Source organism: Sebastes umbrosus, chromosome 17 (genome assembly GCF_015220745.1).
Source record: "Sebastes umbrosus isolate fSebUmb1 chromosome 17, fSebUmb1.pri, whole genome shotgun sequence".
In the NCBI taxonomy this organism is placed as follows: domain Eukaryota; kingdom Metazoa; phylum Chordata; class Actinopteri; order Perciformes; family Sebastidae; genus Sebastes; species Sebastes umbrosus.
The window spans coordinates 14089780-14116639 of NC_051285.1; the positions used below are offsets into that span (position 1 = coordinate 14089780).

At 38.6% G+C, this 26860-nt stretch overlaps 2 protein-coding genes across 6 annotated transcripts in view; one reads left to right on the forward strand and one right to left on the reverse strand.

Annotated features, from left to right (window-relative positions):
- The window catches only part of LOC119475632 (short transient receptor potential channel 4-like), an 86054-nt gene extending 79386 nt beyond the window's left edge, over positions 1–6668 (reverse strand). For 2 of the 4 annotated variants that reach the window (XM_037748504.1, XM_037748503.1), the window contains exons 1-3: positions 6553–6598; positions 2398–2737; positions 1252–1304 (exon numbers count right to left, since the gene is read on the reverse strand). The gene's annotated coding sequence lies outside the window, so the exon portion shown is untranslated. Of the gene's footprint in view, positions 1–1251; positions 1305–2397; positions 2824–6552 lie in introns of those variants that run through there. The other 2 variants (XM_037748502.1, XM_037748501.1) reach the window with 2 other exon arrangements.
- A 92-nt stretch (positions 6669–6760) lies between these two features.
- ufm1 (ubiquitin-fold modifier 1) lies at positions 6761–19014 on the forward strand. Of its 2 annotated transcripts, XM_037748506.1 has the most exons (7): positions 6761–6909; positions 7014–7070; positions 10520–10577; positions 12688–12727; positions 15654–15686; positions 16199–16262; positions 18347–19014. In XM_037748506.1, coding segments are annotated over exons 1-7 (381 nt in total). In that variant the 5' UTR covers positions 6761–6907; the 3' UTR covers positions 18474–19014. The 2 variants fall into 2 exon arrangements, with proteins under 2 accessions (XP_037604434.1, XP_037604436.1); XM_037748508.1 differs by lacking the exon at positions 16199–16262.
- The last annotated feature ends 7846 nt before the right edge of the window (positions 19015–26860 follow it).

The following is a 26860-nucleotide window of genomic DNA, read 5'->3' on the forward strand; positions in this document are numbered from 1 at the left end:
CAAATATGAACCTGAAAATAAGCATAATAGGTCCTCTTTTAGAACATGTCATAAATCTGTCGTAGACCTTTCTTTGGACCTTTCTCAAGAACCAATTTAAGAAAAAACTTGTGAATATATTGGTGGATGAGGCACATAGTTTGCTGCACATTAATTTCCCTGTAACAGCATAACACTGAGAGTATATTATTATGTTGGATTCAGTGCAATTGAGCAATCATGTTGTTGCTATGAACAAAACCAATGAACTTACGTAATATTGCTGTACCCCCACTGCTAGAATAAAAAGATACTGCCGCCAGCGACTCTCTCTCTCACATACACAAACACACAGCGTGCAATTGCAGATTTCCTAATACAAGACAAATAAATAATAAGCAATAGTAAGGGTTCACCCTGTTTTATACTGATAACCAAATATTCGAATAACACAGAGTGAGTTTGAGTATGTGCAGATTGTAGGTAATACAGTATGGGATGTAAATGCTAAGGGCCATTATGCAAGCCAGGAGAAAGAAGCAATGATGGAGACTGCTTTATAGCGTTCAGTTAATTCTCATACTTGATTTTCATCCTATATACAGTATACTATTTTTAGAAATTTGGTTACTGATTCTCTTTGATCAAACTGAGAAATGGTTTGCCCTCCTGATACCCTCCAGCGTTGCAGGTACTTCTTGATAAGCTAAGCCCGGGCTTTAAATCCAATCTTAACTCCCTGCTATTAAAAATAGCAGGCTGCTAAGAGGTTAGGGGCTCCTTATTATTAATGCCTTAATTATGAACCACCTCTTTGTCTGGAGCAGCAGACTTTGCTGGGGCTATATTTTAGCTGAAGGGAAATCGAGGAACCAAAATGTCTATTATTAACCAATACAAGCCGGCAACATGCGGCTTATCGAGCCTGACGTCGTCGGTGGGGAAAGAGGTGAGGTCAGGAAATGAATGACAGGAAATAAAAGTTTAGGCTTACAGATATCTACATTGTATCTTGAATATATATCTCTCAGGTCAACTGCACAGCTTTAAAAGCTATCTACATGAGCAATGCTGGCTGATATTGTGTGGCCAAGAAACAGAAAACCGCTCAATCAAAAAGTGGCACACAAAAATCTAACAAACTGGAACTCAGAGGGATTACTGAGGGGGTGTTGCAGAGTATTTGTAGCAACAGAATGTCCTACATATAAATAGAGAGTGATATGTGTTTGTAAGTCAAAGACTTCTCCAACAGTAGTTCATTTTACTTACCAATGATGCTTTGTTTTTTCTCACTGGGTCACCATGACGCCTGCATTCTTTCCCTGAGGGTGAGATTATGTCAATATTTCTGTTGATCCAGTGAGAAATAATACACATGGTTCATCATCCGTGACCTTTCCGACAGTAAAAAGATGTCTGTTGTATGCAAACACAAGCACATGTATTATGCATGTACTACACACCTGCTGCATCTGTGCATGCCTGTTTGTTGTGTGCGTGTGTGCACACTCGCAGCAGTATTAGCATTGATTATACTTCTGCAGGTAATTGTAATTTTTCTCTCTCCACCCACGAGACCTGCTTTTGGTATGTTAATAAGCTCTTTCAGTGGAAGCTGCTCAATGCACTGAATGCAGTCAGTGTATTTTGCATTTTGAACGGACTCCTCAAAGAGGATGATGGACAACTGTCATATTTTTTTGTCTAGCCTTTCTGCTTCAAAGCAAATATTTCTTCTTTACCACAATGACGGATTCAGACAGTCTGAAAAAGCAAAACCTCCCCCTGATTATGTAATCCTCTCTCTATGATCAACGAGAATAAGATCAGGCGAGAAACTTCAATCTGACTGCTTCATTAAAATGTCCTACTTTGTCCTGAATATGCTGAATTAAGTCACTATTTTCATGCCAATTGTAAAGGATCTTGTCTGCTTTATATTCAATGTCTAGACCTAAATGTTGTCTATAAAAATAATTTACTTGCAAACAAGATTCTACAAGATATATTTTCTCATTATGCCACAGCCCTCCTCGTCCCTTTTTTCATATGCTACCGTAAAAGATGTCTCCCTTTGTTCTTTTTCCAGCGCCACATCTTCCTCTGCATTTGTTCTTCTTTCTGGGGAAGACCCACCACTGAAATCCCAGAGGTGTCTGCACTGTAACTCTGAGTCATCATAATAAGTCTGCTCCAATTCTCTTTAACCGGCTGTCATTCCACTGCCTACACTGCATCATCCTCACTGTCTCTCTCTCTCTCTGTTGGTGGCACAGAGTTGAACTCACATGGGTAGTATCTCTGCAACATGGACTTGTATTCTACATTTAAATATGTATGTGTGATTTGCCATATGTTTTTGAGATGTAATTATCAAATTTCATAATATGAATCAAAGCTAAACAGCCCACTTACTAGCTTTCAGAGGTTTCAAGTGCATCTCACGATCTCACAGCAGCTTCCTTGATCCTTCTCTGGCCGTTCCGTTCGATGACCTTTGACCTCCTCTCCGTCGATGCTGTGGTCGATTTTGTTCTTCACAGACGGTTGAGGTTTTCTGTTTCTGATGTTCATTCAGTCTCTTGTCCGGGGTCCTCGCCATCCTCTCCTTAAACCAAATAGTTCAGCAATAATACACATATACAGTATGTGTTTCTTAAATACTCATTCCATATGAGTCAGAGCAGAAAAGTGGACATCACACACATATTTGCCCAGGTCAGTCACCCATAAAAAATTTTGGTATTGGACGTTTCTGCAAACCAGGGATATATTGAATGTCAACATTTTTGCATTTGGTTAGAGCAAGTGATATAGTTTAAATTGCGAAACGACACACACCGGGCGGGCGGGAGGGGAGGTTTATGTGTCCAACAAACACAAGGCTTTCATCCGTGTTCTAGGGATGTCATGATACCAGAAATCTATTAGTCGATATCAATTGCAGTGAATTTCCACGATTCTCGATACCACGGTAAAAAAAAACAACAACAATAAATCCCATTCAATTCAACACGTACTCTTTTATTAAAAACATTTGAACATTACAAAAAAACAGAGGCATGTAGCCTTTAAGTAATAAATAAAAAGAATTGACCCATTTTGTTCATTTTGGCGTATCAGCGGCATGTTATCAATCGATAGTCAGACGACGGACACTACATACTGACCGTGAATGCATCTGGTCCTTCAGCTCAGAGTAGCAGGAGCAGGAGGCAGAGGATTTATTGTCGAAGCGAAAAGCAAACGCACCTATTTGGCAATATTTCACGTTTAATCCCAATGCTATAAGGGAACCATAATGTTAATGAGGTAATCGCCGCGAGGCGGATGGAGCCGTCACAGCCGGTGTGCACGGAGCAGCGGTAGACCCCCGCAGCGGAGCCCCGCAGCAAAACCGCTACCCGAGAGGCCAGACACACCGCCACCCGACGGTACAGATCAGAGTCAGCGCTCTGCACATGTTGACCGTCATTTTTTCTTGTAAAATGTCCGGTGTAATCGGTAACACCGGTGTTGTCACAAGTGTATTAACCGGTGGGAACATTTTCCTTACTGTCACATCACAACCAATGAACATTACCGGCATCGTATGGTACCTTCGGTACTGTAGTAGTTTTAATCACAACCATGTATTTCTTTCCTAAACCTATCTATAGTGGTTTTGTTGCGTTGTTACGGTTGTTACGTTACATTGTTACATTATTATTTAAACACAAACCATGACCTTTTTTCCAACCTTAACCAAGTAGTTTTGTTGCCTAAGCCTAACCAATCATTTCACAACGTTAACCACGTGGCATTGCGTTTCTGCAAGCGTTATACAAGGCTGATATGAAACATAATTTTGGTTCCGAAACATCGGCATTCAACGTATCCGTGGTTTGCAGAAACTGATTGTGATTGTGATGATTCTGATAATTGATGATACTTTAGCTAATAACCTCCCCAGGAGAATTTCATTCTGATTGGACCAGCACAATCAGACTTGAAGAGATATCTGTACAGTCTGCAGGCCCATCCATCACTATTCAGCTGTGTAATCATTCAAAGCCAGAATATCACTGAACACGTCTGCTTCCTGCTTTCTGTTTGGATTGATGAGAGCGGCGAACAGCTTGATGTGGCTACTGAGTGACACTCAGGATTTTCACACTTTGATGAAAATGGTGCCTCTGAAAATGACACCGCTTAGAAATGCTGCCACTCTGGCCCGACAATCCAGCCATAATTAAATCATTTGGCACACATTTTTGAGTGTGATTAGTTCAGTGTTAACCAGGTTCAAACACTTGGCTCTAAATTCTTGTTTGCCTTGTTACACACGCTGTCCGAATAACCATAAACATGACATACGTTTGTATTATGCTGCATTAATTTCTGTATGAAATAATCGTAAAAGACAATGTTTTTGTCTTTTAACTAATTTGCTGCAAATCCTGTTCATGTATAGCCTGCCATACCAACTTAGTAACCTAAACACGATGATTGACATTTTAGTCAAAGTTACATTATTGTTATGCAGCTGAAAGCGCAGACTGATTTAAAAGTCCAGGTGCATTCTTGTGCTTCTTGCAGGGTCAGACATCCAGGACTGACATCTGGTTGCCAGACAGCAATGCATACATAAATTACTGTATAGACTCAGAAAACCAAACCTGCAATAAAAACGATATCAAAATGTACACTCTGAAAAAAGTTCCTAACTTCTTTCATTTAGCCTACAAAGCTGTGAAAAAAAATCTACACCCTGCACATGAATACACTACTATATTTTGGAAAACTTTGAGAAATAATATGCCCGTTCAGTTACATTATCATGCAGCAACTGCATCATTTTGTCACACACATTCACATTATATCGGGAGAGAGTTCAGAGATTTGGTCAAAGTATACTGGAGCACACAGATTTAAGACAACAAACATTTTTAGAGGATTAACGTCAAGTGCGTCTTCATCAGAGTCAAACAGCACAAAGCCTCACATTCTCTTAGGGACAATAAGCTGCATGTAGACAGGGTTCACAATTATATAACAATAAAAAGAGCAAAGTATATATAAATAGTCATTTATGACATTACATCAGTAACCGTGTCCATTTAAATGTATCAAAAATATAAGTATATATAGTAATATAAGAATAATAAATACTTGTATCAAAACAATGTAATATCTAAATATCTTAAATAACACTCCCCTAATACGGAATTCTTATCATAAACCGGGAGAGAGGGCACATTTATTAACGTATTTATTACTATTATAACTTAAACTGTGTCCCCTAGTGGGTGTCTTAATGCACCAGACACTTGTGTTTTAATTTACTCTGTAAGAATATTGTCATGTTTATGCTTTCATGTTTATTTTATTTATCTTCCTAGAGTATGTTTGATATGTCTATGCTGATGTGCATTTGTATTGTATTGTTGATGTGTATTTGTTGTATTTTTTTAGCTACCCACAGACCAAGAAAAATTCAATCAGTTTCATGACATGGTAATAAATCATTGAATCTTATTAAATCTTGATTATTCTTACTAATATTTGTTGATACATTTGAATGGACGTGGTTACTGATGTAATGTCATAAATAGCTTATTATATATTTACTTTTCATTTTCTCTGAACTTTCGCATAACTGTGAACCCTGCCTACATGCAGTGTATTGTCCCCTCCATATTTTTCCAGCCTGTGCTGAATTAGTTCCCAGTTAGGGGAGGTTATTTAAAGGTCCCATATTATGCTCATTTTCAGGTTCATACTTGTATTTTGTGTTTCTACTAGAACATGTTTACATGCTGTAATGTTAAAAAAACAACGTTATTTTCCTCATACTGTTGGCCTGAATATGCCTGATTTACCCTCTGTCTTAAACGCTCCGTTTTAGCGCATTTTGACGGAATTGCAACAGAATTGCAACAGGATTGCGTTGTTAGGCAACAGCTTGGGTCCATGTGTACTTCCTGTCAGTTGATGACATTCACATACACTGCAACCAGTAATAAACTGGGACACATTTAGAATGTTTACGTTTAAAACTGCGTAAAGGGTCTAAATATTGTATATTTGTGACATCACAAATGGACATAAATCCTGACAGGTTGTTTCAAATGCAGTTTCTGAATACGGGCTGTGTGTATTTCCCTGTGGATTGAGTGTATCGATACTTTCACAGTATTTATATAGGACTTAAGCTTGCTTTATAATAAAAAAAAACATGAAAATCTCACTTTTTTATAATATGTCCCCTTTAAGAGATTGTGAGTCTCTGTACTGTTTGACTCTGATGAAGACGCACTAGTCCTCTAATAAAGTTTGTTGCCTTAAATCCGTGTGCTCCACTATACTTTGGACTAAATCTTTGAAGTTTCTCCTAATACAAGATTGCCCTGCAGGCCTGCAAATCCTTGTGTAGTTGGCCTGTCTCCATTAAGTTTCAAATCTCTGCAAGCAGATTTTCACACGTCAGTGTACAGGCAGTACATGCAGTTTGTAGGAATGCACACCGTGTAAAATATTTAAGCATCTCTTCATTTAGGAAAAGATAAAAAAGTGTCACTTTAGGTTTACCTGAGAGAGGTGCCATGTATCCATCTCCATTAGAACACGCTCCCAAGGAACTGTCAGTGCGCCTCCTGGATGTGTGCGCCTTTTTGTTGTCATTTACGGTAAACGTTAGGTGTTTGGTATGAATGCCTGACTGAAAATAGCACAAATAATACCTTCAATTTTTTATAATAACACACGGATTTTATTGAAAATGTTCCTCGTTTTGAAAATCATACTGAGATACTCCCGAAAAGACTAAACAAACACAGAAATGTGTTAAAAGTAGAACCAAATAGATGACGTGTATGTAAGGGTCCTTCGGTCTTCCGGGTGTGTGTATAAACAGATTGCTAGACGGAGTCGCCTCTCCTAAAAGATGTGAGTTTTTTTACCCTTTCTTGTGTATTTCATCCCTGAATACATGTCATATTCATTAGACAACATGTCGGTGCTAATAACGCTGTTTTCGTCCTCTACATTAGGTCTAAAGTAACGTTTAAAATCACCCTGACGTCGGACCCCCGGCTTCCATACAAAGTGTGAGTACAGTGACAGCTCAGCAGTCACAGCTTTCACCTTACACTCGGCTGTATTTCAGTGTTTTTAACCATATATTTAACATTTTATCATACCGCTACCACTGATGTCAGTAGTTGATGCTGTTGTGGAAACCTACTAAAAAGATAGAAAGCTAGAAAAAGCCACGAGTGGTCAGTGAGACAACATCTGTTAGTGTAAAGCTGTGATTCACATGATGGGACTGAATAAAAGGTTACACCAGCCAGCAGCTCTGTTCACTTCCCTTTTAGACATTATATATATAAACTGGGGAAAAAAAGTTCAGAAACTTGTGTTTGGTGGATTATTTCTCTGTTGTTACAATGCTAATTGGCAATTGTATTTTACATCGTTAGAAAGTCTGTTTATTTACCTTCACAATGATGTCTAACTTGTAAGGATCATGCATTTGTGGGATGAGCAGCACAGCTGATTATGTGGGTAGTGCCCAAGAAAAAATTACCAAAATGCTCTGCCAATGGTAAACAGTGTATTCTCCTGTTGGTGTTGACTCTTGTTTTGAGTTGTTTGGTGGATTGGATGATTGAACTTTCTATCAGTAACAAGGAACAAAACAAGACATATTGGCTATTTTACACTTTACATTTAATACACTTGTCAGGAGCCTGAGTAGCGGTGGAAGATCCATACGCAGCCACAACAGCCTGGCACCTCCTCCTCATGCTGGTCACTAACCTGGTCACACGTTGCTGTTGGATGGCGTTCCATTCCTCAACCAGGATTCGTTGCAGGTCAGCCAACGAGGTTGTGTTGGTCACTCTAACACGTACAGCACGCCCAAGCTGATCCCACAAGTGTTCAATTGGGTTGAGGTCTGGACTCTTGGCAGGCCGTTCCATTCTCTCTACTCCCACATTGTGGAGGTAGTCTGTGATAACCCTGGCTCTGTGGGGGCGAGCGTTGTCATCTTGGAGGATGAAGTTAGGTGCCAGATTGTGGAGATACGGGATCGCCACTGGCTGCAGAATCTCATCCCGATATCTCACTGCATTGAGATGGCCTTCAATGATGACGAGCCTTGTTTTGCCAGTGAGGGAGATGCCGCCCCACACCATCACACTGCCCCCACCAAAAGCTGTTACTCCATCGCTGCAACAAACAGCATAGCGCTCTCCGCGTCGTCTCCATACTTTGACCCTGCCATCCAACTTTTGCAGACAGAACCTGGACTCATCACTGAACATGACATTCCCCCACATGTTCAGGTTCCATTGTCTGTGTTGTCGACACCAGCGCAAACGGGCCTGACGTTGAAGGGCAGTCATTGCAGGCTTCCTGGCAGCCTTATGAGAATACACTGTTTACCACTGGCAGAGTATTTTGGCAAATTTTTATGGGGCGCTACCCACATAATCAGCTGTGCTGCTCATCCCATAAATGCATGATCCTTACAAGTTGGACATCATTGTGAAGGTAAATAAACAGGCTTTCCAACGATGTAAAATACAATGCCAATTAGCATTGTAACAACAGAGAAATAATCCACCAAACACAAATTTCCGAACTTTTTTTTCTCAGTTTAGTATGGCTAGCATTACAGCATTTTGTGAGTTGTATTATGAATGAAATGGGCCTGACTGCGTAACCTACAATAAAAATAATGTCACAGGTCATTGAGCTCGTTTTTCTGTGACAACTTTGAGTCCTGTGATTAAACAGAACAGACATGATGGGCAGGAAGAGCAGCAACACAAATAATCACTTGCATGGTAGAGTGGACCTTGGGAAGTTACAGTCCTAGACAGACTACTGTGAGCAGTACATTTATACTGGTGAAAGTATCAGACTGGTGGTAGAAACACACAGCAATAAAATTGACTCTGACAAATCCAGAATCTATGAATACGTAAATATTGTTCATTTAAAAAATGTAACTGCTGGACACAAACTGTCTACTGCTTCAATGTAAAGTCACTACTCAGTGTATGTGGTCAGGTTTCCACATCACACTTGTTTAATGTTTCCAAACTATTTGTGAGGTCACAAAATTGTATTTGGGCATAAACACATTGTAAAGTCAGATTTAAGGTGAGCGCAGAAAAGTGTTCCCCATTCAGCAGATTAATTTGAAAACTGCCTTTTCGAGTCAAACTCTTCACATTTCAAACATATTTTTGAAAGGATGGGGGTTTTATGCAGTTACTTTAAAATGCAATTACATTTTTGGTTGCTTTAATTTTATTCCTGTCATTCCAGATTAAGTACTTTTTTACTTTGAAGTGCATAAAAATAAGTACTCAAGTATTAGATTCACTACAATGTACTGCCAGTTAGTGTCTAGGAAGTGGAGCTCCTATTAAACCTGCAGTAGGCAAAATGTTTTTGGCATCATTGGGCAAAAATTCCATAATAACCTTTCAGTATATTGCAATTCTAAAAAGACTTCTGCACCTCCTCATGGCTCTGTTTTCAGGCTTTAGAAAATCTTTTCTCAGATTACCTGTCTCATGCACTACTGTCAGGATATAGTGTGACCGTTTTATAAAAAATAACTTTTTTTAATCATATTTTTGCTCCAATTCTACCCACTACACACCATGCTTTGCAGTAATCTGTCCGTTATTATTTTCCGTTGTGTTTTTTGGTGGAGGATGATTGTGGGAATTCCAAATGTAGATTTCTGTAGAAAAGTTATATTGGTGAGACAGCCATTTTTGCCGCATAATGCATGGTCAAATTTCCCAACAGAGCTTCACATTGAAGTCTCAGACTTGAGAACTTGCAAATAAGTAGCCTTAAAGTGTCGACAGGGAGTCAAGTCCCTAATGAGGTCAGACAGGTCTTGCTGCAGCTGTTTAAAGTCTTAGCATGAAAAGAGGAATAATAATGATAGTAAATGAGGCATCATATTAATTCTGACAGGGGACTGAACTTGAGCACACATTTAGTCCATTCAGCTTATTTTTATAATCACCAGTCACCTTCAAACAAGTTACCACTCACTCTCAGTTAAGGCAACATGGTGGTTTTTATAACGTGACAGGCTTTCACTCTCACTCATAATGTTGATGCTGCAGCGCTTTGCTCCTCTCTCGGCTCTCTCGGCTACTGCAGAAGCATCCAACTGAAAGTGTTCAACTATTTCTGCCATAAATGGTCTCATATCCTCTGACAGAAGTTAATGTTACACTCAATTGAGCTCAAATGTTCCTTTTGTTCTCCTCTTCTCCGTGGAAGTCCAAATAAATGGTCAGCTACAGCTACAGAATTACACTTCTCGGGCCGTTAAGGTGTAAGTGACTCACTCTACAAAACTAAAGCAGTCCGGGGTGCTTGTCGATTGAAGTTGAGAGATGATATTTTATCAGGTGGCATTCAAGCTTTACAAAATGAAGTCGGGATAGATAGAGTAAAGGCTGAATTTTATGGTGTTTTTAAAAATCCTGTTTAATGCATTCTTTTGTTACAGACTAAGTGTCCCAGACAGCACACCATTCACAGCAGTTTTGAAGTTTGCAGCTGAGGAGGTGAGCGTACTGTTTCTGCTATACTATGAATATGTAGACACCAACAAGGAGTGAGAGGTAAACTGGACATAGTAGGAAAACTAATGATGGTCTTTGATATCGTCTTCGTGTGGGACTGCACTGCACAAGTTGCCTTTAGCCACAAGTTGCATTTAACCATATCTTCATATGCCTCCTCTAGAGGCATATAAAGATATGGTGTTAACATGTTTGAGACGATTTACAAACAGTACCATAATTACACAGTTTGTCCCCCGAGAGCACTTATTTATTTATTATTCGATGCAGATCTGTTTGTGTTTTAATCTGAGCTTCTCTGCACTTTGTTGACATAGCCAGGCCAGTTGCATGTGCTTTTAGTGCATGCTCGTGCATGTGAGCGTGCCCCACTGGCTGGCTGATGGCCACCGCTCTGCACCGCGCTCATACGACGGTAACAGCTGATAACGGCGTCCCAACCGATGGCATCGTCGCAGAAGCGTGTCGCCCACTCTCCGGTTCCCCCTCAGATAAACACTGTTGGCTCTGTCATCACTTACGCCGTTGTTTGCACCGTTTAGCGCTGTTAGCACCGTTAGCTGCGAGTTGCGAGGCAATAGAAATGCTCTCTATCCCGTATTTGGCACATTTAAAAGGTGAAATCTTAGAAGAAAAAGGCGGGAAAATAAAATTGCAGATATGGTTAAAAAAAGAAATAATAGAGGAAAAAATACATACTTAATGTACTAGTGGGCAACGTCTTAAGATAGAAGTAATTCCTCCTGCAGGAGAAGATGTACATATTGTACTTGCATGTGCATGCACATACAGTATATGCATAAACTCAAGGGCATAAAGTTTGTTTATTTCTGTATTTATACTGAAAAAAGAATATCAGGAGATAAATCATTATCTGTTTGTTTTTTGTTTTAGTTTTTTATATATATCGGTATTGGCCTCAAGAACTAGTATCGTCCGCTCTTTAATCTCTATATGGCCTACAAAGTTTACTAATTAGGCAAATCTGGTATCAGCAATTACACATGACCTTTACTAAGTTAAAATGGTACGTTCCAGCTGCCTGATGCTTATTATAAATCAATAAAGCTGTCTACACAGGCCATGTAATTCCTCATGTGTCACCGACAGTTTAACTGTGACCCAAAGCCTCTTTTTAGGCTATTTTCTCCCATTTCACGCTCACATAAACACACAGCAGCACTGCGACTGAAGGCAAACTGACGGAGGACTGAAGCTGCTGCTGACATGCAGCTTTTACAATTTGAACATTTGCCTCTATTACAAAGTAGACTGTTTTAAACACTGTAGTTTGTATCTGTAGTTAGCAGGGCTGTATTTTAAGCTTTGCATTACTGAAATGTAAATTATGTTGTTTAATAATTATTGATTGAGACTATATTTTATCCACTATTTTTACGCCAACACCAAACAAAGCTCAACACCCATTCCTTTCTGATCTGAAATGTATTTCATACCTTCTGCTTGTGCTACCTGGCAGTAGTTTGGTGAGCAGCACTTAGCTAACCTTATCTCCCCGGTGACAGACTGCCCTCTCTATCCTTTCCCTGCAAATCTCCCCAGCCCACATCCTCCTCTGTCGAACACTGAAGTAGGACATGTATTGTGACCATGCTGAGTGATTTTCTTCCAGAAATTCAAGCGTGGCTATCTTTCCCTCAGGCTCTCTGCTAACTGTTTGTATGAGTGTGTGTGTGTGTGTGTGTGTGTGTGTGTGTGTGTGTGCGGGCATGAATTTGTGTGAAAACGCAAACACACATGTGTCAAGCGTGAAAGTTGGCAGACAAAAGACTGAAAATAAAAACACCACACAGCATTTTCTTTCTGCTTGCTTCACCAAGTTTGTATCTGAAGACATCTTTAGCAGCTCTTATTTTGAAGTTGTCACCCGACAGAGTCAGTGAATCTCAGTGCGCCGAGCTGACTCAGTGGATGAAGCTTTCCTTTTTGATGATTTATTCACATCATGTCTTCAGGCCAAGTGGAATTGGGTTGCAACATGTCCCTGATTATGCAACCAAAAATATTTTAGTGCTGCTGAAATTTCTGAAAAATGTCAATTTCACTAATTTCACTTCATTTTCTTTTACAGTTCAAAGTGCCATCAGCAACCAGTGCAATCATAACAAATGGTGAGTTTGGGGAAAAAGTCGGTCAACTCATGTTTTTTTGTCTCTTTAGCTACTCCGAGTGCAAAAGTGGCATGTTTACCAGCTTGACAGTTATTAAGGACTATCTTACTTCAGAGAGTGTCATTCTTTAGAAACCATGTACTTTGACGGAGATGTTTAAAACTGTTTCAAAACTGCAACAACAAGCTGTGAGGAGTTTAGGGAGCTCGAACAAAGTCAGTCTTTGAAATGCAGTGTGATGTGGCTGAATGAAATGCTGTCAAATCAGATAACGATATATTACAATGATCAGTGAGAATATATTCATCTTCCTTTTCGCATGTTTGTACTGTATTACAGCTGCATTTTCTTAACATTCACAGCATGTCTGAAACACATCGTTACTAAGCAAGCAGACAGCGTTAGCTAACTCGCATATAGTTGATCTGTGCACTCTGACCACATTACTCCCTTTGAATGACAGCCCCCTCATTTGCATAATGAGGCAGAAATGCATAAACAAATATATAAGAAATAAATGAGTTTGGGGAAATAAATAGGGGGGTGGGGGGGTGATGCAAAGAGAAAATCATGCAGAAATAAATAAATACATAAATAAATTAGGGCTGTCAAAGTTAACGCGATGATAACACTAATTTGTTGTACCGGGCTCAGTTTTAAGCTAGAGGGAAGATACTGGCATCATATGAAACTAAAAAATCTAAGGAATCCATTGGTACTAATCATGTCATACTAGCTTGTCCCGAAGGAGGCTAAATAACGCTCCAAACTTGTGCTAAATTTTACTGAGGAAATACTGGCATGGTCATTTTCAAAGGTGTCCCTTGACCTCTGATCTCAAGATATGTGAATGAAAATGGGTTCTATGGGTACCCACGAGTCTCCCCTTTACAGATATGCCCACTTTATGATAATCACATGCAGTTTGGGGCAAGTCATAGTCAAGTCAGCACACTGACACACTGACAGCTGTTGTTGCCTGTTGGGCTTGAGTTTGCCATGTTATGATTTGAGCATATTTTTATGCTAAATGCAGTACCTGTGAGGGTTTCTGGACAATATTTGTCATTGTTTTGTGTTGTTAATTGATTTCCGATAATAAACATATACATATATACATATTTGCCCACTCCAATGTTGATAAGAGTATTAAATACTTGGCAAATCTCCCTTAAGGTAAATTTTGAACAGATAAAAAATGTGCGATTAATCGCGATTAAATATTTGAATTGACTGACGGCCCTAAAATAAATACATACGTACAATTATATTGAATGCATAAATTTAAAAATAAATTTAGAATAAATGCAGAATAAATAAATAAATTTAAAAGTTAATAAAAATAAATAAATAAAAGGGAAATTAAATAGAAGAGTAGATAGATAGAGAGGGAATTAATACAAAGGTAAATAAATAAAGAAGCAAATTAAAACAGAAATATTAATTTATGTCACATTTTATCAACTAATTAATACCTACATTTATTTTTAATCTTATTTTTGGTACATTTAATGGAATATTTATTTTTTTTATTGAGTCATTTATTTATTTATTCATTTTCAATTTTGAGAGGTTCCGTCCTCTTTAGGTAAAAATGAATGAAGTTAATTGTTGCCTCACCTTTTCTTTAGGTTGATTAAAATGTTCCCTAAAATTCCCATCAACGTTTCAGTTGTACAGCTCAGTAGCAAAATCTTTTCTTTCCTGCTGGTGTACATTATTAGACATAAGGTTCCTTTAATACAAAGAGAGGATTGGAGGTATGATCCGTAACATTACACAGGCATCATGTGGGTTACATGGCGAATGTATTGATGTACTTTGAGTTCAGGTCGTGAGGTTTCAAAGGAGGAAATTGCTGTGTTTTTTTTCACTTTAAAGTACTCCCAGAGGGTGCAATTATTTGGACCATCAATCCACAGAGTACAAGCAGTACTCTGTTTCTGCTCTTAATTCTGTTTAGAGGCATTAAGTAATCCATGACCTTTATTGATCTGTGTCGGCTACCAGCAGGAACTGCAAGATGTTAACCCCCCAGACGCCACTAACACACATTAGCCTGTAATTGACACCACATTTTATCTTCACATTAGAGACTAACCTAGCTAATTAGAGCCCAGCAGAAATGGTTATTATCGATGTAGGATTCAAAAATATCTTACTTGATATACTGCTGCTGGTATTACTTCAGAATACAGTTGAAAAGTGATTCTTATTTGAGTCGATTATTTCACTTACAACATGAAGTACTGAGGCTAAAATTAAACTGGATTTGAACTCTGGAACTACCCAACAGATTCATGTCTATAATAACTTGAGGCAGTAAAAAATAAAACTATTCAGCTGAATTCCTCCTCCTACAGAACACTTGTAACCACCGTTTCAGTAATCACCAGAACAAATCACAGTAAATGGTCTTTCTGGCTTTTGGAAGGAAAATCGTCCGCTCATTCATTGTTTCCAAACAATTAAACCATGCGGGGCCACATAAAAACTAGATTATATTTTTGTTTACCTCTGCTCTGTACCGACAGTGTTAGGCAATTTAGAAAGTTTATAGAATGTGTGCCTGGTGTTTTTCTCTCATAGAGATATGACATTTTCAGGCGGATGTAGGAATAATTGGACAGATGACTGTTAGCAAATAAGACTGAGATGAGATTTGTGTTAAATTGGCTGAGACATGGCTGTCATGTCATATACAGTATGAATTTTAGTTTTATCATTGCAGAATTAATGGCTGGTCTGTTATCATTCCAGATGGAATTGCCTGCTGCTGGAGCATGCTCTCATTTTTATTTATTTATTTTTTTGCCCAGTGCAACATCATTATGGATAAAACTGTTGATATTTTCCATTTCTGTGCTCATGTCATTTCCCTGACAATCTTTTGGGTTTGTTTTTTTCTTTCATGATTGCCTTGCAGATGGAATAGGAATCAACCCTGCCCAGACTGCAGGTGAGTTGTTGACTCTTTTTTTACAACGAAAAAAAAAACGTTTTGTTTGTTTTTTATTTTTCCACAAAAGCTACCCTAGATGGTGTAAAAATGTTGTTTTTCTTTCCATTCAAATATATTAAGGAGCTTGGAAGCATAATCAACCTCGGGGCTTTCTTTTATACCACTTGTCAATGTGCTTTCATCAAAGCGGAACTTGAATAAAGCCTGTCTCATAAAGCACTTTGGCAATGCTGGTGGCCTTGTGTTAATAGCCTAATAGATTAATTTGATAAAGTTCCCAGCGGCAGTGACTTATGTGGGTGGTTCCACGAAGAAGGCAAAGAAATGTAAGGCTTAATATGAGAAACATGACTTGAGTTAATGTAACAAATCATTCTGGGATCAGCAGCTAATAAAATAGGGATCATTGATTCAGATTGTAAAGGAGATAAATGTACGATAAATAGAGAAGAAATATTCTAAAGAAAAAAACAAAAACACCTTTACCAGCTTGGTCAACTTTTTTTTAGAAGGGCAGGGGAATCCGACACTATGCCCTGGGAAGGAAGTACCCAATCTGTCGCTAAGCCAAAGGTAATGTAATATCACACCATAAGGCGTGCCAAAACATCTAGCCACATTTATTAGAGTGTTAAACAAGCTTGAGTTACTGAAATAATCCCAATTTAACTGCAGCAGTGGAGGAAGTATTCATATCCTTTAGTCAAGTAAAAGTACCAATACAACGATGTAAACATACTCTATTACAAGTAGAAGTCCTGCATTTAAAATCTTACTTAAAGGGACTCTATGTAAGAATCAGAAATTGCTTGTTAACGGCGACACCTGTGGCCGTTAAGTCAACGAAAGTCAGCGTCCTGTTCCTCGTTTCCTCTGTCCTCACATGGTTTCCTTGCGTCTCTCCATGCTTCCCTGGTGGGAGGGACTAAGACGCATGGAAAAGACGCAAGTGAGGGAAACGTGGATGCAATTAAGAGCTTTGGGATGCACCCAAGGAAACCATGCGAGGAGAGAGGAAACGAGGAAATATGTTTTAAGAGAAATGAGACGTCCTTTCCTCTGAAGCGTCATGTGAAGCGACGTCCGTTTCTGATGACAGCAGCAGCTGATCACAGCTGGTACCAGTATCTTCACTCTAGTTTTAAAACTGAGCCCACTATGACCTAAAAATCGAAAGTTACGTTAATGCGTTTAAAGAAATTAGTGCTGTTAAAACAAATTTGTGTTAACATGTTATTATCACGTTAACTTTGACAGCCCTAGTTAGCAGCATCTAAACTTAAACAACTAATTTATATACAGTTTAGTACAGTGGTTCCCAACCTAGGGGTCATTCAGACAGATTTCTTGTAAGAGATCACAAGCCAAAAAGGTTGGAAACCACTGGTTTAATCTTAAACAATATATCGTATATTATAAGCTTATCATATGAGTTTTATGTCAAATATCACTCTGAAAAGTAACTAAAGTATCTAATAAATGTTATGGAGCAAAAAGTACAATATTTCTCCCTGAAATGTAGTGGAGTAGAACGAAGTATAAAGTAGCAGAAAATCTCAAAATTGTAACTCAAAATTGTTCATAAGTACTATACTTGAGTAAATGTACTTCCCCCACTGCTTAACTGACATCTCTGTGTTGGAGCAGGCAGCTTGCTTGGTTGGGAATGGTGTTTACTGATTCATGAAATATAGATACAGTGCCTCAGGAGGCAGTATTTAATGTTAAATTAAATTAAAAAGTGACTGGAGGCAAACTCGATGCACCGAGCTGTTTAGTCAAAATTCACTTGACTTTAGATTCCCACGTTAATGCCGAGCCCCCGGTGAATCACTTTTTCTCTGTGTCAGCCTCCTCTGTATTTCTCCAAGGTTCATATACTTACTGTGTAGCCGGGTAATGGATGACTGACTTTTCTGCATAGAGCTGGATAAGGTAATGCCTGCTATGACCAAAGGCAGCGCTGGGTGTTTTTTGCTAAGAAAGGAAAGAGTGGTGGACATTCACAACAGCTTTGCAGCAGCGTAACATTCATGCTGTCCAGAAATAGCCTCTTGTTCGCAGGATTGACTTACACGGTGGAAATAGAGCCAATGTCATTTTACAATCTCCTTTTCTCCACACGTCTTTATAAGGCCAATATCATACATGTCCTGTGGCATAATGGGAATGAGTTATACATGTATGATCTCAGCATGATTACTGGTTGAATGAACAAATTAATGAATGAGATTACTATCTGTGTTTCCATAATGCAGTATTATTTGTTATTCAAATGTTCCTGCTGTGTGTGTGTGCTCGCTTCGCTCCATGTTTCGAAGCTTTTACATTTAATCCAAATGTCTGTGTGCAACTTTGTGAATGACTCTATGAATTTTAATTAAAGACTGCATTATTTTTTTATCTTCACATTAAGTGATTAAGCTAATCAGATACAGTTTTCATAACAAAGACAAATAGATTTCAGTATTTTCCATCATTATTTTTCAACAAACCATCATTTGTAAAAAGTAGAAAAGTCCAATTTTCTCTCCCAGCCGGTGAGTTGACATGTTGTTTGCTGTGCATCGGCATCAGTGACAGTTAAACCCCTTCTTAAAGAGCACAGATTACAAACTGCGATCATTAATGTGGCGCTCTGTCCTGTGTGTTTGCAGGGAACGTGTTTCTCAAACACGGCTCAGAGCTTCGCATCATTCCCAGAGACAGAGTGGGAGGACAAGGAGACTGATGCTGCTTTTCCTTCGTCGACGACATAATGACTCACCCGGCAGAATCATATAACACTTTGAGATCCAGGAAACACCTCAGCGTGTGTCATATTTATTTTCTGGCTCACAACTGACAGTGACTCACATGAGAATATATATATTTAAACTTGGATGATGACATGCACACACACTTGCATGCTCCCCGCTTCTTCATTTTCAGTCAAGTTTTTTTGCATCAAAAGATTGGAGTGACATCAAGAGTATCCAGAGGTACTGAGTTATTAATATACACAAATAACAGCTGCATCATGGGAAAGATTTTAGCTAAGATTAACAAACAATTAAGTCAACAGTTCTAGCTTTTGTATCTTTGTAAATGACAATAAATCAGTATGACTAACAACAACACAGGCCTATTTTGCAATGTTAACTTTTGTCTTTATCAGCATTGTGAATATGGTAATGTGACCTTTTTTTTTTTAAATATATGTCCAACATGCTTTTAAGGACCATTGTCATTATATTAAATGGCAGCAAATATGCAGGTTAATTCGATATTTTTGTCAGTATACCTCAAACTAAAGATAAATAAACTTGCATTATGGATCTGAACTTGTATTGTGGACCAGCTCCTTCTATAACTAAACTAGAGAAACATACCTACATTTTAGCTAATGTAAAGATGTGTGATTGTTCATCTGGCAAACGGTGCAGGCGCGTGGATCTTTGCTGCCCTCTGTCAGGTTACGGTTTAACATCAGTTTGCACTCACCCAAATGCCTTACCCCTGGTATTTAAAAAAAAAAAAAAAAAAAGATTATTATTATTTTATTATTTATTTATTTTTAAGATTATTTTGGGGCTTTTTGGCCTTTATTGATAGTGACAGAGATAGATATGAAGGCGGAGAGAGAGGGGGATGACATGCAGCAAAGGGCCACAGGTCAGATTGGAACCCAGCCTCTGGTATTTTAAGCCACATATTATGCTTATCTTCACACAATAAATCTAAAAAGATTACATTGAGTTTTAAGAACTATTTAATATGCTTAATTATGAGTTGAGGAATGAGCAGTTGGTGAGAAAACAAGGCCGGCATTCAAAAATCTTTTAAATGCAGAGGCCCCTGAATGTGTCACAATAGCTGTCACTGAGGTAAAGTTCATCCAACACCAAAAAAAACTGGTTTTCATCTGGTAAAATAAATTCAGTGTTTGATTACAGTCTTGAGTCCTGTGTCTAATACCTTCACATTAAGTCTCTGGATTATTCTCATCCAAAACAAAACAAAAGCATGACTAATGGGCAGACCAGTAGTTTGTTCTGAAATACTGTATGCTTTATTGTGTCTCTGACTGATTAATGAGAGAAAGCAGTTTATTATCCCCCTCACATTAATCAGTATTATCGGAGAAGGTCTGAGTCATTTGTTTCTGAATTGGTTCCCTCGTTTCTCCACCCCGGTAAAAACAAAAATGCATGCTTGGTAAAGAAAAATTAGGCAGGAGAGAATAATGGAGCGTGCATGCTGTAATGCACAAGAGAAAGCACACCGTTGTGTCTCACCATCCATTAGGATGCAGACTCAGATTGGGGGGTGTATGTGCTGGAGCGACATCACAAATGGATTTTCTCATTTATTTTAATCAAACTCACTGCTGGGCACATTAACCAGAAATATACTTCTGAAATGGGGAAAAGACCACAGTGTGCCCTGGATGCAGCAGATGTTATCTATAGCAGTGTTGGCCTAAAAAAACATAATATGTATTTACAAGCATACTGTGTTCCTGGTTGGGCTGTCAAAGTTAGTGCGATAACGCAAATTAATTTTAATGCCACTAATTTCTTTAACACTGTAACGCAAGTTTTTTAATTTGTAAGGTTGTAGCGGGCTCAGTTTTAAAGCTAATGACAATACTGGCATCATATGAAACTAGAAATCCTAAGGAATCCATTGGTACCAACCAACTAGCTTGTCGCCAAGGAGGCTAAATATTGTTCCAAACTTGCGCAAAATTTTGGCGAGGAAAAACTGTCATGGCCATTTTCAAAGAGTTCCCTTGACCTCTGACCTCAAGATCTGTGAATGAAAATGGGTTCTATGGGTACCCACGAGTCCCCCCTTTACAGACATGCCCACTTTATGATAATCACATGGGGCAACTGACACGGTGATAGCTGTTGTTGCCTGTTGGGCTTGCGTTTGCCATGTTATGATTTGAGCATATTTTTTATGCTAAATGCAGTACCTGTGAGGGTTTCCGGACAATATCTGTCATTGTTTTGTGTTAATTTATTTCCAATAATTAATATATACATACATTTGCACAAAGCAATCATATTTGTCCACTCCCATGTTGATTAGAGTATTAAATACTTGACAAATCTCCCTTTAAGGTACATTTTGAGCAGATAAAAAAATGTGAGATTAATTTGCGATTAATTGCGATTAACTATGGAGAATCATGTGATTAATTGCGATTAAATATTTTAAGTTCCTGGTTAAAATGGCAATTTAAATCTTAAAAATCCATCTGTTTTTCTTTCTTTTTTTAAAAAATCAAGAATGGTTGTTTTAAGGCAAGCATAAATATTTGACATTTGGCTGACTCAGTACAAGAAAAAAAGATAACATAGATTCATTAAAAAGTCACTTCCTCTGATTCCACGCTCTTTTAGGCATGAAATTGAAATTGCGCACTTAAACATAACACGTGTTGCAGTTTTAATCTCTATGAGCAGCGAGGTAGAAAGATGCTTCATAATGAAATTTCAGGTTGAGCTGTCCGTCCTGAGCCAAGTTCAGGTTTGAACTGCTCACAGAGCTGCTGGCTCACAGTGTCGCCTGGATGAAGTCCGACTGGACTCACACAAGAGGGGAATTTCTTTTGATCCGCCACCGCGTCAGCAGCAGAACCATTCCAGGTGTCAGCAAGTCCATCGTATAGCTCCCAGGAAATGTGTTTTCAGGCAGCCTCCAGATAGACAATAATAAAACGCAGTCTATTGGCTCTGCTGTGGAGCAGGCGGATGTCACATCATGGTTTGGCTGAGAGTCTCTGCAACAACTGTGGGAGTTTAGCTGTGGGTTGATTCAACATTTGGGATGATATATGGAGGAAAAGAGATGTTTTAGTAGCTGGTCAATTGGGTTGCATTTAACTGAGCGTGGGCATGTCCGTCCCTCACTGCTCTCCACACTTTTGTCTACATAATCCGACACCAGTTTCTCCTCAAAGTGCAGCAGTGTGGGTGGTAGGATGTGTGCCCTTCTCACCCTTGCACCAGACAGACACGTAAAAAAGCAAGAATTACAGAAAAAAAGCACACTACAGCTTTTAAACAATACATTTCCTCTTTTATTGCAGTGTAAACCACTGGGCCATCTGTAAAAGCACTTGTTTAATTTGTGGCTTTATTCAAATTTTAAAAACCACAATGGTTTGAAATCTCCAGCATTGTTTTTTAAAGTTTGAATATGGTCATGCTTAGAAACCAGAAACAGGATGCTGACATAGGGATCAGAGTATACTATTGACCGATCGCAGTGGCTGTGTCTGAAGCTGTGTGTATGTGAGAGAAGAAGACATACAGGAGTCGAGAACCAATTGCTATGAAATGGCTTTTCCCGTGGACTCCCGCTGCTTCATAAATGCCATGTTGAGCATGCTCCTCGGCCTCCCATTAAAGGCAGCCAATCTAAAATGAGATCTAGAGGTCCTCCACAGACGTGGAGTAGATAAAGCCAGCGCCGTGGCCACAGGTCAGCGAGCCGGATAGAGAAATAGGGAACCAGGGAATGGAAACAGCCCCCCCTCTGACAGCCCATCCAGCTCATTTTCACTTCATCTGTCACTCAAACACATGAGTATACGCAGGTGTGTGTGTGTGCAAACGGTTTCCCAAGTGAGCTGGAACCTCAATCACCACGTGCGCACAGCCAAGTGGAATCACACCCCAGGGAAACTGATAACTGTACAAAAGCCATTTGAGGCTCTGCTTCAAGATTATTTAATTATATGAATGACCTAATTCTGCCCCCTTCTGTCTTAAAATCAGTATGGCAGCTGGAGGGAAACCCCACGGAGGAGCACATACACTGTTGGACCTCTCTGATTCATGTTGTTGTATCTCTTCCTCTGCCGAATTCATCTTGATGGAGTAGCCTATAGATATTTAAGCATCCAGCATATTTAGATATGCTTCAACTTTCTCTAAATTCAGCAATGAGGGGGAAACACCGCCAAGAGGAAGATTCTTCTTTATCGTATAGATCTCAGCCTGATATCCTTCAAGCTAAAGTGAGATTGATAATATGGCTTCAAGGCAGCATTTTAGAGCATCTCTTTGTTTTCAAGTATTAAAATACACCCAAACCCATTTTCTTTTTCTTTTTTTTAATCGTTCTCAGTGGTAGGCTACATATTTTTATACAGATGCTGTACATTGTTACCCTTTTCCTTTTTCTTTTGAAATTACAGGCACTTAAAGCTAGAGTTGGTAATCTTAGTTATATTCGTTGAAATTCATTCCATTGATTACATCCCGATAGCAATCAATAAATCAAATGACAAAAAAAGAAAAAGATCTGGTATCTGTGGCTGTTGCAGGACTGAAATAAGACTACTTGCTTGTTTATCTACCTATTTGTTGCCAGATTGGGCAGGTTTACCCCCAGTTTGGCTACTTTTGATTAAGTTGGGCTTGGAAAAATAGCATTGAGCTGGTACTGTATATGAAATGTGGGCTGCTTTTGTCAACATTTCGCAGGGTTTGAAAACAATATTACCAAACAAGCTGTCATTTTATTGTCAAAAACACAGATACAAAATTCAGTAAACTTCGTTGTGTCCGCTCGCTCATATCGACTCATTTAATTTGAGAAATATTGTGGGTTGCGAATTTTATTCATGAATTAATTAATGTATTTTTAAATTATGTATTTATTGACTGTTTTATGGTGTTTTTGTAAATCCCTTTTTAATTTGAAATTCACTGATGGATTCATATTTAATTTGTAAATTCTATTGATAAATATTCTTTTTTTTTTGCCCATTAAAATGTCAAATAATCAATCACTTTGTAATTTAGTCTATGTATTCATATTTTAATAAATCAATTTGTAAACACATGTATTAATGGCTATTTTTTATTGTACAATTAGTTATTAATCAATTAAATGCTTTATTACTATTTACCTGACACTTGTGGTCCTCCATAGAACTTGCAGTCTGATCTGGCAACATGCTACCTGTCTACCTGTCTACCTGCGCGCACGCTGCCTGTTAAATCATTCTGCGTCACAGGAGTCTTCCAGAAGCTGCTAGCTTGACCGCTGTGAGTACTAACAATAGAAATAAAATAAAATATTCTAATTCTATGGTAATAACAATAGCTATGTTCGGTGTTTACGTTCATTATGTTAATTATGGGGGAGTGGTCTTTGGAGGAAGGCCTGAAGGTTAGGGTTAGGGTTAGGGTTAGTGTTGGCGACTTTCCCGCTAAATACAATATACAGCCAAAGCTGACGGTAATGACAATATTTGTGCAGATATTTGGTAGTGATGGCGAGCTGAAGCTTCATGAAGCATTGAAGCTTTCCAGCAAATTGGTTCAGAATGTGGTTAATTTCTCGAGGATGCATGTGCACACGAAACCACCTGGTGGTCAAAGAGTGTAAAACAGGCAGATATGATTTTAATCATGTGATCTGTGATATACTGTATGTTGCGCCAGTAAAGGCTGTTGGGAATGACTATAAACAATGAAAAAAAATCTATTACCATCCATTTATATTTATATAATATATAATATAATGTTTATTTTTTAGTAAGTATATTATGAGTATATAACGTACATGTATGATAAACTGTAATTGTTTCGTGAGTAATGCATCTTATGTGTGTAAACCAATCCTTTGGTCAATAATTGTAGTGTAGTGTAGTGTAATAAAATATAATAATGGCAGGAGGGGTAATATTAGTGTTCTGTGTCACTTCTGGAAAGTGGCATTGGTTTAACCAGTGAAGATCTGAACCCCTTCCTGAACCAGTCAGCGGTATGGCAGCAAGGCTTCGGACGTCATCAATGACGTCATTGGTCTAAAACGATACAAGCCTCGATAAGCGCATCGCGGAAAACTTCCTGGATTACTCGACACACGCTCCAAAGCCTCGACACAGCACGTAACATCACTAATATTTGGTGATAAACAACACAATTTTGACCTGCTCGCGGTGCTAGATGAAGAGTCAGAGGGTCACCAAAGTGTGTACCAAATTGGATGGCAATCCATCCAGTAGTTCAAGACATTTTATTAAAAAACAACAATGTCAACCTCATGTTTGTGCTAGAAAAGTCAGGGGACCACCAAGGTCAGTAGGATTCATCATCTGACATTGCCATCCATAAAACCCCACGGCAAGCATGGCTAAAAACAACACAACAAGACAGAGATAGAGAGTAATTGTGAAGCTCTGCTGTATATCCCTGCACTCCGGGTGCAACACACATACACGCACAGCTTGCTATCATTACTGAGACAAAATGAGCTGCTGTTGGAAAAGTATGCTGGCTCAGACTTTACTCTCTGTTTTGACCAAGCTTCATGGATATAGCAAAAAAACAAGCCTGTGGCTGCAGTGTCCTTAGAATACACTCTCTGAGTGGTTTATTAATACTCCCACAAGCTCTTTAAACACATCGGTACTGAAAGTTGTTGCAGAGAGAGAGAAGAGATACAAAGAACGAGGGGATTATAAAAGATTATGGCTCTAGGACTGCCTCAACAGATTTAGGAGACCACTTAACTAAAGGAGAAAAACAGTTTAGTGAAGCGACTTTCCAATGCTGAAGTTTCTCTTTTGCAGTTGAAAAACAGTGCAGATGCTGTAAAATCACTTATTTAATCAATTATCACTTTATTTGAATGCATCTAGTGGATCATATGCCCCCATCTCTAACATGAAGAATACAAGGTAGATAATATTAATCCAGGCTTATAAGAAGAGTACCAGGTGCTTGTAGCCAAGGTGAACAGTTCCCCCTCAGAAACAAGGTCTGAACACTCACAAAAACTAGAAGAGGCTCTTCAGATGCAGAAATAATTGCTTCAGTTCATATCCAAAAGGTGACATTCAGCTTACATCAGACAAACAGCGATGGTCATGAAAGAGAGAGTTGTTAAGAGGCATTTCCATGAACTAATCAAATAGGATGATGAGTAACCTTTTGGATGTGAAGTAGATGGATCATTTTGCATGTGAGGAGCATGTTTGTGTGCCGTTGTTCTACAAAATGAATTATTCCAGGACTCCCTGGAAGAAGAGACCTCAATGGGACCTTCCTGGCTAAATAAAAATAAAATAAAATGTTGATTATTCTTAAAAACATTTCAATTGGATAACAAAATTCACATAAGTCACAAATTAATTTGCATTTGAGAACAGCAAGTTAAATATCAGTCACTGTATATAGTCACAATAGCTAATACTTCACTTTTCTAAGCATATATCTTTATGGGGCCTTGAGCTGACACATTTTAGTCTCCCAAGAGTCAGGAAATCAGATCAGAATTTAAATACTATCCTCTGTAACCTACAGCTTATATACTGTGAGTATTTTGGGACTGGAGCAGCCTCAAACAGGCAGCATTAACATCAAAATCAGTCTGTGGGAACTCATCCAAGGACTGATGTATGTGTTCCTCTAGTGGGATCCATGGTGTGTATGAAAGTATTACTAGAAAATTAACTTTAGCAAATGTTATAAATAATTCTCTTTGTTCATTGTCTAGCATTTATCAATAAACATGACTGGGGCAATGCACCAATTTTACACACGGAGTTCAGTCTTATTCAGCCTCTGAAAACAGTTGTGTTGTGTATTCTGTGGTTCTGGAGGGAGCTCTAAAATCTGAGAAAAAACCTGATGGTTTTCTCGGCTCGGGCTCGAGAGTTACATTTTTTAACAGAGTGTGCATTACAAATTGGAGATGTGGGGTTTGAAAGACATGGGTTTTGGGAGGCAGTATCAGTCTCTGTACTAGAGACCGAGAAGTCAGAATATCACGGTGTCTGTGGCTTCGTTTTTCAATGTTATTTTTAAAAAACCTGTCTCCTGCGAGTCCCCCAACTTTGGCCCCTCTGTGGGTGGCTTACATTTCTAATAGTGGAAGGATAGTTTTATGTTTGTAGGTTAGGCACGACTGGCCATCTTTTGTCTTGTGCCTTTTGTTTTGTAAGTGTATATTAGTTCAATCTAGACAGGTTTGGGTTGTCAATATCAAATTAAAATGTATTTTTAAGGCACTTTTTTAAGCTGTATTGCATAATATACACATTTAATATGATCGATTATATCTTTCTGACATTTCTTTTCTTTTTTTTTAGAAGGCCTTCCTCATCGTTCACTTCTTTTCACGCCGCAGTGCAGATTCATCCCAGTATATGTTCAACC

Coding starts and splice junctions, on each gene's coding strand:
- ufm1 (XM_037748506.1), top strand. Junction 12,728..15,653: donor CAGTGCAATCATAACAAATG/GTGAGTTTGGGG, acceptor ATTGCCTTGCAG/ATGGAATAGGAATCAACCCT. Junction 16,263..18,346: donor AATCTGTCGCTAAGCCAAAG/GTAATGTAATAT, acceptor GTGTGTTTGCAG/GGAACGTGTTTCTCAAACAC.